At 57.2% G+C, this 11861-nt stretch overlaps 1 protein-coding gene across 1 annotated transcript; it reads right to left on the bottom strand.

Annotated features, from left to right (window-relative positions):
- Positions 1 to 3762: 3762 nt before the first annotated feature.
- On the bottom strand, positions 3763 to 10145 carry LOC112123884 (C5a anaphylatoxin chemotactic receptor 1-like). Its single transcript, XM_024222453.1, has 2 exons — positions 10126 to 10145; positions 3763 to 5423 (listed from the first exon to the last, which is right to left on the bottom strand). The coding sequence occupies exon 2, from the start codon at positions 5401 to 5403 to the stop codon at positions 4339 to 4341; it is 1065 nt and encodes a 354-aa protein (XP_024078221.1). The 5' UTR covers positions 5404 to 5423; positions 10126 to 10145; the 3' UTR covers positions 3763 to 4338.
- Between the last annotated feature and the right edge of the window lie 1716 nt (positions 10146 to 11861).

Raw genomic sequence — 11861 nt, 5'->3', positions numbered from 1 at the left:
CAAGAGCCCAGGTCCCCCAGAGGGAGAAGGGGGCTTTAGCGGTGCTCGCAGAGACCTGACAAATTCACAATGCCCAGCATCCAGGGCGTGGCCAGCCTGGACCAGCCCAGGGTCCCTCTAGCCCAGTCTTCAATAGAGGCCATTGCCCACTGCTGCAGAGACGGTGATGGGATAACGTGCCCTCCATCCCGCCCCTGCCCGGTGAGGGGTCAGCTCCGGCCCCGAAGCAGGGGGATTGGTAGCCCTCCACAGAGCGGAGATGGGGGCCACTTCCCCAGGGGCTGGTGTGCTAGGAACTCCACCCAGAACCTCTGCAACAGCCCACAGCCGCTTGCACAAGCCCCGGCATTTCTGCATTTCTAACTCCTACAGCTCCCCACACCCCCCCACGGCCGAGTATGAGCTGGGACAGCTGCCACTCTGGGCAGGGGTGCGGGGGCTGATTGCGTCAGCAGCTGCCGGTTTGCTTAGGGCAGCAAGAACATTCCCCAGCTGTCCTGTGACCAGCCTCCAAATAAACACCAGAAACGAGAACTGGGGTTAGTGTCTTGCTACTGCCCTGGGGGGTGGGGGAGAGGCCTGGGCACAACTGCCAAACGGCCCCCCCCCCCCCCCCAGATCCTGCTGGCCCCGGGTCAGGTGTGTAACCAAATCAGCCACCTTTCAGCTGGGCTCTGGATTTGTTGGCGGTGGGGGCAGGGGCCCGTCCTTTACAACCCCTAAGACAATGGGGGGCCAGGATAGGATTGGGGCCTTTAGGTGCGACCATAATTCACAGGTTTCAGAGGAGCAGCCGTGTTAGTCTGTATCCGCAAAAAGAACAGGAGGACTTGTGGCACCTTAGAGATTAACACATTTATTTGAGCATAAGCTTTCGTGGGCTACAGCCCACTTCTTCGGATGCATAGAATGGAACATACATAATTCACAGACTCACTGGAGATGTTTCTGCTTGCACCCTCCTGGCCAGCGTGTGCTGTCCCTGAGAATAGCCAGGTCTCTGTGCTGCCCCTGCCGCTCCCTCGCTTGTGGCACATCGAAAAGCCCCCAGCACCCAGCGGCTGGGCTCCTTGGGTCGTGACCCCCCTGCACCAGCCCGGATCTGACCGCGGGATCAGAGTCCTGGGGCCAGGGAACGTCACGCTCCGCATCCACTGGGAAGCACCCGACTCGGTGTGCTTCAGGGCCACGGACTGAGGCAGAGGGAAGCCCCTCACCCTCCGCTCATCGGACCCCAGACCCCACCAGGCACCCAGCCTGTGGTGCCTTTCAGACACGCTGCTTTCATGGCCTGCCCCCGCCCCATGGCTCCGCATGCAGCTGTCTCCAGCTACGTCCCACGGCAGACGCCCAGGAAAACACCAGCGCTGGTGAGCTCAGCTATGAACAGGGCTTCTGCTTTTCAGTTTTTAACCCAGAAGCACCAGCCCAACATCCCGACACAAACTCCAACGCAGCGACAAAGAGGCACGTTTATTCACTGAACACGGGGAGCGGTTACTCGGGGCTCCTGGGAGCAGCACCGCGCGCTGGGGGGGCGGGAATCCGAAGGACCCCCGCTGTGTGGTGCATGAATTGGTCTGCATAGGGGACCCTGGCAAAGAGAGACCTCTGGACAGTGTGTGCAGAACCAGCCCCCCGAGAAGCCCAGCCTTGTGGACAGCGCCATAAACTGCTAAATGAAACACACACCCCAACCCTCCCTTCAGGGCGTGGCAGCCCCATTCCCAGCCCCTCGGGTGCCTTGTCCCCCCACCCCGGCAAATAACCAGGTGGCTTCATGCCCCCCCAGACTCCCCACACTCATCGTCACAGCAAGAGTCAAGGAGAGACCGGGCAGCGGCCACGTCTGTGTTTATGGCAAACCTGGAAATACCCCCAGGATCACATTGGCGCTGACCCAGCGGGCGACGGAGGGGCCTCGCCCAGGGTAAGCAGAGCCCCGTACAGGCTAATGGAGGAAGGCAGAGAGCCAAGCAGCAAGCCACAGAGCCACCTGTTTATCTGCCGGGGCAGGGGGACCTCAGCCCTGGGCCGAGGGGGCGCCGCAGGGACCGGGGCTGCCAGGCCCCGAGGGAGCAATGCACAATCACACGGGGCTGGAGGAAGGGTCATGCTGAGACCTCCTGGGGGGTTCTGGGCCCACGGATCAGGGCAGGACTCACGCTACGTCTGCCCAGCCAGTCCCAGCTGCGCCAGAGGCCGGTGTGCAGGGACGAGACTCGAGGGGTGACGGAGCTGGAGCCGAGCCCTGACAAGGGATGGCCGCTGTCTGTGGACGTTGTGAGGTGAAGCTGTTGGTTCTGTTCAATCGGTGTCTGGCCGCACAAACCAGCAGGAAGGACGCAGGACAGCTCAAGATAAGCCACTACCCAGCAAATGCCTGAGTGCTGGTAGGAGATAGCGCCAGGCCAGCCCGAGGCCTGTGCACGCCCGCGAGCAAAGGGACTCGAGCGTTTGTAACAAGCGTCTCCTGGGGGGGGGGGGGGCTGTTTGGAGGGCCAGGGTGACATGCAAGAGCCGCTGGGGCAACTTCAGACGCCGGCCCTGTCTAGATCCCCATTGCAGAATGGTTTTAGGTAGGAGAGAAATGGTCGCAGACTGTGTTTTTAAAACCCTTTCCCCCTTTAAATGTTTGTTCCTATGGTTAAAACAATACTTTGGCTTGCTGGGCACCGGCTCCCAAAGGGAAGCCCAGAGGTGCCAGGACTCACTCAGCCCCCCTGGGTCAGCACAGGTGCTGTGTCCCAGGCCTGGGCCTGGCAGAGGTGCACTCAGACCTGTCACCTCCTGCGAAGTCTCTCCCTGGCCCAGTCAGTCAGGGGCTGGCTCGTGCCCTGGAGCAGGAGGGTGATTTCCTGCAAGTCGTCCTCCCCCACGACACAAAACCCAAAACACCAACATTTCCGGGATGGTGCCTCTGTGGGATGCTGGGGGGGTGGGGCAGGGGCGGTTGGCTCCAAAAACCTAATCCCCAAAATCCCAGCCCTAAAAGGGGGAAGTTACAGAAAATTCCGAGCCTCTGGCAACAGGGGTGGGAGGGTAGAAACTCTCCCGTAATCTTCCCCTGGTGGATGCTGCTTGCCGCAGCTTGCACGGGGGCTGCTTGCATGGATGCCCATGGGCGGGCGCCTGGCTCTCAGGTGCTCGGCCGCACCCAGGCAGAGTGCGTGCCCAAACGCTGCCCCGTTCCGACCTGTGCTTCACAACCTGGGCTGGTGCCGACGACTGCATGAGGGGCAGGGAGAGTCACGCCCTGCAGCCCTGGGTCTCCGTAAGCCCCGTGCTAGGGAGGGCGGGTCTCTGTCGCCCTCTTGTGGCTGATTTGCCTAAGAGGGTAACAGGCTACTACTGCTGCCCGGCAGAGGAGTTACCCCTGTAGCTTGGGAGAAAGGAGCCGAGGCCGAGGGCCACCAGCTCCAGCCTGGCTCTTGGATTGGCAAGCACCCAATGCAGGGCTCCTGCCTGGGACAGCTGCAGAGCTGAGGGTGAGGCTCCGTACGCCACATCTCTATAGTTAGCCTCCTGGAGGCAGGTTCTCTCTCGGAGGACCCCAGCCAGACAGGAGACCCCACTGCATGGACAGGGCCGGCTCCAGGGTTTTGGCCGCCCCAAGCAGCCAAAACAAACAAACAAACAAAAAGCCGCGATCGCGATCTGCGGCGGCAATTCGGCAGGAGGTCCTTTGCTCCCAGGCGGAGTGAGGGACCATCCGCCGAATTGCCGCCGAATACCTGGACGTGCCGCCCCTCTCCGGAGCAGCCGCCCCCAAGTACCTGCTTGACAAGCTGGTGCCTGGAGCCGGCCCTGTGCATGGAGGTCTCCAACCACAGAGAGGACCCTAGCCAGACAGGAGACCCACCCAGAGTGTGGCCAGTAGCCATAGAGATGTGGTTGTAGAGCGATTCCGGGTGTTGCTCCAGTCACGTCTCTATGGCAGAGGGGTTGTTGCAGGTGGGGCCAGACTTGGGGGAAGGGATGGAGAAGGAATTTGGGGCAGGGGGACATGGGGAACTGGAGATTGGGGGGAATCAAGGCAGGAGCTGGGAGGGTAGGAAGGGGAGTGAGGCACCAAAGGGTTGGATGATGGGGAAATAGGAGAATGAGAGCATGACTATTCAGATATGCAAATATAGAGGTGGCACTTTGTGCATTAAATCACCGTCTGCCCCACCCCACAGCCTGCAGGGCCTGGGGGGCGCAGGGGCGGTGGCCGCACGGCTGTGCGCCCTGCACGAACCCCCCAGTGTAACGACAGTGAGCGAAGGGGAGGCAGCCGTCGCCTGACATGTCACAAGCCCGGCTCACGGTGGGGCTGCCGGGGGCCCGTTCCCCAGCTCACACCCCGATGCTCCGGTCCTCCATCGTGGACTTGGTCTCCTGCGTGAATCTGGTCTTCTTCCTGCCGTCACCCACGGAGAACGAATCCTCGCTCAACACGTTGTGGAGGATGGTCTTCAGCGAGCGCTGGAACCGGTCTTTGAAGTCCTGGCCCATGATGACGTAGATGACGGGGTTGAGGCAGCTGTTGACGTAGGCCAGACCCACAATCAGGGGGTCGGACTCAGAGGCGCCTTTGTACAGGCTCGTTCTGGACTTGGTGGCAGCCAGGATCAGCCCCACCACGTGGTAGGGGAGCCAGCACACGAAGAAGCCGATGATCACCACAAGAATGACCTTAATGGTCTTGCGCGAGCGAGTGAAACGGCTCCTGTGGACGCGGGCCAGGACCAGGCCGTAGCAGGTGGCGATCACCACGAAGGGGACCAGGAAGGCGACGGCGAAGCGGAAGGTAGCGACAGACACCTCGATGGTGGTCTGGTAACTGGCCACTTGAGCGTACTCCAGGACACACATCACTTTGTCTGAGAACTCCTTGGTCTTCCGGAAGATGAAGGTTGGGAGGGTCATGAGCAGAGCCAGGAGCCAGGCTGCCCCACTCACGCCCCAGGCCAGCCGGGTCGTGCGGTGGTTCTGGCACCAGACGGGCCTGGTCACCAGGGCGCAGCGGTCCACGCTGATGGCCGTCAGGAGCAGGACGCTGGCAAACATGTTCAGGATGGTGAGGGATGGCAGCAGCTTGCAGGCGAAGTCACCCAGCACCCAGCGGTTGCCGCGGGCCACGGGCACGGCCAGGAACGGCAGCGCCAGGCAGCACAGTAGGTCAGCCACCGCCAGGTTGAGGAACCAGACGGTGTTCACCGTGCGCTTCATCCTGAAGCCCGTCACCCAGATGACAGCCGCGTTCCCCGGCACGCCCAGCAGGAAGACGAGGGAGTAGAGAACCAGAGACGCCCACAGGATGGGGGTCAGCTGGAAAGGCTGTGGATCCGGCGGGTCGAAGGTGGGCGCAATGAAGGTAAAGTCAGGATCGTAGTCACCATACAACTCGGTGACGCTCATTCTGCAGCAGGGTCTGTATCCTGTAAACAAACAATAAAATACAAAGGCTAGTCACGTCCTGCTACTCTGCGGGAATGGCATCGTAACCGCATAGTTGTATTAAAACACAGATCCAGATTGGCCTGTGGAACTCACCGACATAAGATCTCTGTGAGGCCAGGAGCTTAACGGGATTTTTAAAAAAGGACTGAACATTTGTGCTCATGGGACCGCCTGGCGTCCAGCTGGGAAGGACTCAGGAAGTGTGGCTGGGATCTAAACTGACTGACAGGCGTTGTGGGGGGGACCTTCCCCTGCGGACTGGCTGCTCCACCTTGGGAACTGGGCTGAGGCCCCCAGCGCCTTTCGCACAGGCCAGCAAATGCCCATTGGAGGCTAAGGACCTGGGCCCGAGCATCTCCGCACTCTGCTCCTAGGGTGCCCAGTTGCAGGACGACTCTGCATTGTGAAGCCAGTTGCCCAACGTCACGTCCTTCCCGTGATGAAAGAGGAAAGCCGTGTAATTGGGGCAGGAAGGAAAAAGCAACTGCTATTTATAAAGCACTCTCTCCGGGCAAGGGCCCTGATCCGGGAGGCATGGGCAGCAATGCTTACAGGACTGGGCCCTCGGTGAAAACCCCCGTCTGATTGGTGCAGGTTGCTGCGCTGAGCTGGGCCCCACGTGGATAGCAGTAAGTGCCTGAGCTCGGCATCTCCCCCTGCTTTAGGCTGGTGACAAGAATAATGTGATTGTGCAAAAGCAGAACCAAAGATTCACGGATTCTCTCCCCAGCTCGGGGAGGGGAGTGGGTCAGAGCACGGAGCTGGGAGCCAGGACTCCTGGGTTCTATTCCCAGCTCTGGGAGGGGAGCGGGAGCTATTGGCTACCCAGGGGCTGCTGGGAGCCGGGACTCCTGGGGTCTATTCCCAGCTCTGGGAGGGCAGTGGAGTCTAGTGGCCAGAGCAGGTGATGGCGCGTCAGCATGTACAGTTGCTAACGAAGCTAAACATGCAGAAATGAGGCTCTTTAGCAGATGGCAGCTCCAATGCTGCGGAGTTTCTAGCCACAGAGCAATCCAATTTCCCAAAGGAAGAGTTTCGTAAACACAGGAGCCCTCCTGCCAGGGCTCGAAGCAGGCTGGGTGGTCATAACTATTGGGGGATGGACAGCTCAGGGTGTGGGGGTGCCCTGGCACCAGACACGTATCGGAGCTAGTTGGCAGAGCAGTGTGGTTGTACACCGATCCAACCAGGCTGGGTTAAACGCAGCCCAAGCCCCTAGCTGCCAAAAACAGTGACTTAAACAATTTTAACTGAACTAGAGAACGGAACTGGGAAAAAATCCCTGGTGCAGGGGAAGTCTCAAGCCTGGTGCACACAGGAACGTGTGACCGGTTCCATCAGTCGAGTTACACGGGGGTAAGCCGCCGAGGGGCATTGAGTCCAGTATCAGAGCGGCTTTTTCCGGTTAGCTCCAACTCCTTCCCAAGCAACCACAACTACACTGAAAGCTGCTGCTCTGATGCGGAATAAGTGTGTCTACACGGGGGTGACCCCAGTATAACTGCACCACTTTACATTCATGCCAAAAAGCTCACTCGTGCAGAGGCAGCCTAAGCCTTGTTTTACGGCAGTGACGAGTTGCCCATTAGAGAAGAGCGGGCGCGGGTGCTAGGAATTGAGCTGTCAGCATCAAACGGAACAGGCTTGCCACACCACGGACCAACCCCGAAACCGTTCCAACAACTCACATACTGACCCACAGCCTATCTAAAGCTCCACCCCAAATGCAGCCATCGCGACAGGCAAATCTTGACCTGGGACACGACTGGTCTGGTGTGGGGTGATTTGTGGGCAGACTATCAGAGCGAGCCCAGGGGGCCCGGGGGGGGGGGGGAAGCAAATGATCTAGGAGCGCCAGCCCAGACCCAGCACTTAACGTGGGCGGCACCGTCTCACCTGGATTCTGATAGACACCCTCCTTTGATCAGGCCACTTTCAGCAACGCCCCGAGCGGCTTAACAACAAGCTTCGAGGCCAAACCAGTCTATCCATAGCAACTCGTGCCTGTCTGAGAGAATGACAATGCCAGAGAGGCTGGACAGGAGCTGCCCGCAAAGTGCAGGCAGGAAGACATCGGCATTTGCCCCATGGGCTCGGCCGTTCCCCGCTGGAAGGCCCCATGATGCCCCCGAGAAGAGATGGCTCCGGGCCCGTGGCGCAGAGCTAAGCAAGCACTCACCCCGTGTGCCCAGACCCCACAGCCTGCGTCCGTGCTCCAGGCGATTTTTCGCAAGTGCGGACAGGCAGCGAAGGCTGAGGTTTTATAATGCCGCAAACAGGAAGCTCCAGGGCTCTGCAGAAAAATTGCCTAGTTCAGCCCTTAGGAGCAGGGAGAGGGGTCAGAGGTGGGGTGGCGGCCCAGAAAGGAACCTGGCTGTGGTGGAGGCTTCCACCCCCATTCCTGGAGCTCTGGGTTTGACTCCCAGTGCTGCCACCCTCACCTAAACCCCTCGGGGCCCCGTTCTCCGTCCCCCCCAGCACTTCGTTGACACCCGTGAAACGCCCCCCAGGTCAGAACAGCTACACTCTCCCGTGGGGTAAATGGCGGTGCAAGGTACGCTCTCAGCTCCCTGTCTGGTCTCCAGACCGGTGCAAACACACACCTGCTCAGGACGGAGGCGGTGATGGCAGAGGGACCCTGCGCAGGCAGACGAGTCGGGCACAGGAGATCTCAAAGGGGCTGTTTGGAACGGAATTGCATCCTGGGGAGATTAACTCAGCCAGCCAAGTGGGTGAGGTTTTGGCTCACATAAGCCTTCCTCCTCAGAGCCACTGAGCCACGGCGGGACACCTGCCGGCAGCCACGTCGCTGCAGATAGCCTGGGCAACTGGGGCCGGTCTGGGGCCGGGGAGAGTCTCCTCTCGCAAAAACCTCATGTCAGCCTGCTTCCTGCTGCAGCGCCAGGGTGGGCGAGTGCCCCGCCCCCATGCCAGGCTGTGAGCTCCTTGCCATGGGGAATCCCAGCTGTCTGCATTTTGGGCACTACCCACAGAATCCAACCCCCCCCGGTGCACCTCGGCCCTGCCCCTGAGGGACCCTCTGGGGGGGCTCCATCCCAGGGCCCATTCAGACTTCTCCTCTGCTGAGGCTGCAGCAAGGGGGGGTAGCAACGGGAGGGTGGGTAGGAACCAGCCCTACCTCCATCTCCTTCCACTCAGGAGAGAGGGAAGCAGAGGGACCTCAGGCTGTAGCCCCCTCCCGGAGCTGGGGCAGGAACACGGGACCCCTCTGGGGTAGCTCCCTGCAGCCCTCCCAGCTGAGAGGCCTTTGCTAGCTGCGGGGGGTGGGGCGGGGGCCCACTTCAGGCCTGATTCTGCCTCTGCGTTCCTACTTGAGAAACTCCACGATTGCACCTGTGTGAGTGAAAACGGGCACCTGGGCCGTCTCTTCATTAGTCACCTGGGGTCCCCCCTCCCCTCCCCCCCCCGGGACCCAGGACTCCAGGGTCCTAGCCCTGGCGCTAGGCAGGGGAGCTAGTGGTTTAGAGCAGCAGGGGCTAGTGGTCAGAGCAACAGGGCTCCCGGGTTCTGTTCCCTGCGGCTCTGCGCCCTGATGGAGCCCCATATTCCTCCCGCTGGCCATGCCAGTCTCCAGCTCAGCACAGTAGCTCTGGGAAAGGCAGCGTGGGGGACACACCCCAGCTCTGGCACAAGGATGCAGGGGGAGCAGACAGAATCTCACCCCTAAACCCTTTGAATATGTCCTGTAGAGGAGCTGCTGCCCACGAAGTGCAGGCAGGAAGACATCGGCATTTGCCCCATGGGCTCGGCTGTTCCCCGCTGGAAGGCCCCACCACGCCCCCGAGAAGAGATGGCTCCAGGCCTGCGGTGTAGAGCTGAAGAATGAAATTGTGTTTTCCATATTGTATCTAAAACTCCATTTTGAAATGCTTAGTCCATTTTGCAAAACCTGCTGTAACCTTATTAACTTAGTTCAGATGTGCGAGTGAGGGATGCATGGATAATGGGATCAACCTCCAGCCCCTGCCTGTCCCCATAAGGTGAAGTGCAAACACCAAGGGCTGAAGATGCAGACAACAGCCCTGACAAAGTGAGAAGAGTCCACCCTAAAAGAAAAGAACAAAGGTGCAATTGAAACAAGATCAAAGCCAGGTCCGAGGCTGACAGTCACATCTGCAATTGACGGGTGATCAATCACACAGTACCCAGAGGCAGCGTGACACAGTAAGACCCATAAAAAGAACAGGAGTACTTGTGGCACCTTAGAGACTAACAAATTTATTAGAGCATAAGCTTTCGTGGGCTACAACCCACTTCTTCGGATGCCTCTTGTTCAAACTAAAGCCTACAAAAAGGATGGGTGAGGTGGAAGACTTTGGGTAACGTTCTGCTGCCAACATCAAAGGGCATTGGTGTGCGCCTGACAGAGACCGGCTCGTCCTCGTGCCCGGCTTTCCTGGCCAGTTTGCCGCCACGAACTACGAACCCAAGCTGCGAAATCAGGCTACGGGCTCAAGCTATGTTCAGGACTGGTAACTATCCAGCACCTGCAGAACATTTGATGTGCGTGTGTGTGTGTACGTAGGTATTAGGTATTAGCTATTGGTTATAAATCAAATTGTGTTATCATAATAAACGTGGCATATTGCCTTGTCCCCTGAAAAGATCCTGTGTAGTTTTATCAGCAGAACAGCGGCACAGAGCTAAGCAAGCACTCACCCCGTGTGCCCAGACCCCACAGGCTGTGTCCGTGCTGCAGGCGATTTTCCCAAGCGCCAATGGGCAGCGAAGGCTGAGGTTTTATAATGCTGCAAACAGGAAGCTCCAGGGCTCTGCAGGCGAATTGCCAGTTCAGCCCTTAGGAGCAGGGAGAGGGGTCAGAGGTGGGCTCGGGCCCGTCTGCTCCGATGTGGAACCAAGAATGGAGAGAGGAGAGTAAGCAGAAATCCTGATTCTGACTTGTTGGTAGGAATTGATTATGTCCCTGTAAATCGAGTCCAGTCTCTGGATGGTGGATCTAAAAGCAAGAATGCAGGAGAGTGTCCGGGTAGATGCTCAGAGCCCAGAGGGGCTGCAGTTGGTGGACACACCCGGCCAGCCACGGGATTCTTTAAGCAGGGAGGTCCAGATCTCAACCCTCTAGGAGAAAGGTGAGGGGGAAGGGACCCGAGCCTGCTGATGGGGAGAATGAGTCAACTCTAAGAAAGGAAATGAAATTTTGCGGTATGCACAATGATGAGAATTTGATAACTAGTGTCGGTGTTGATGCAAATTACCGGTCTGACAAGGGAGGGGGAAATTTGCCTATAGTTGTTGGCACAGAAGATACACCAGGTCGGAGCTTATAGGGATAAACTAGCTATTTTCAAGAACTTCGGGCAAGATCACAAAAGGTCCAATTCGCTATTGACCTAGTCAAATATTACCATGGGTTTGTAAGGGGATTCAGTAACATTGTTATTTCCATGATAAACCTTACCAAAAAAAGCCTGTTCTAGTCAAACCTGATTTTGATAAACCATTTTTGTTACACACTGATAATGTTGATGTGAAACTGAAAAGTCTAATAATACTTGTGATGTTGCCGTCTATATGATTTTATGAAAATATGCTAATGAGTTAATATAATTTGTAACTGGAATATGTTTCATGCAAAAGGTCTCTTGTAAGGTATCATTACAAAGTTTATAATCTACTGAGTGTGGTCATCCTATTTGTATAAATGTACCACTCTTGTATCTGAAACTAGGAATATGAAATATAACTCTGGAGTCCTATTGTGATTATGCAAAATGTGGGCCATTAATGGTGGTTTGGAACCTTGATGGCTCCCATCAACTAGGACAATTGACTGTAGGTGGCTGTGTTTACCTGAAAGTCTTCCTGTATAGGTGTGTGCTGGCAAGTGGGTAATGAAGTCTTGCAGTGACATGTGATCATGTCACCTGAACTTGGAATCCATCTCTAACCTGGTGCTTTTCCAGTGAGAAGGGGGTGGGTGGGAACCTAGAGGGACAAAGGATTCCCGCCTTATGCAAAAGATATATAAGTGGGTGGAACAGAGCAAAGGGGGCTGCAGTCATGAGAAATCCCCTAGCTACCACCTGACCTGGAACAAGGGCTGTACCAGGGGAAAGGGTTGGGCCCAGACTAGGAAGGCATCTAGCCTGTGATAGAAGCTTATTGCAACGTCTCTGAGGGCAAGATTGCATCTGTATTCAGTTTTCTTACTGTATTAGGCTTAGACTTGCATGTTTTATTTTATTTTGCTTGGTAATTCACTTTGTTCTGTCTGTTATTACTTGGAACCACTTAAATCCTACTTTTTGTATTTAATAAAATCATCTTTTACTTATTAATTAACCCAGAGTATGTATTAATACCTGGGGGGGGCAAACAGCTGTGCGTATCTCTCTATCAGTGTTATAGAGGGTGAACAGTTTATGAGTTTACCC

The sequence above is a fragment of the Terrapene carolina genome, unplaced genomic scaffold (assembly GCF_002925995.2).
Source record: "Terrapene carolina triunguis isolate 2854851 unplaced genomic scaffold, T_m_triunguis-2.0 Scaffold649, whole genome shotgun sequence".
NCBI classification, from domain to species: Eukaryota; Metazoa; Chordata; order Testudines; family Emydidae; genus Terrapene; species Terrapene triunguis.
The sequence above is the reverse complement of the archived record's forward strand: the minus strand, read 5'-3'. Positions and strand labels throughout refer to the sequence as shown.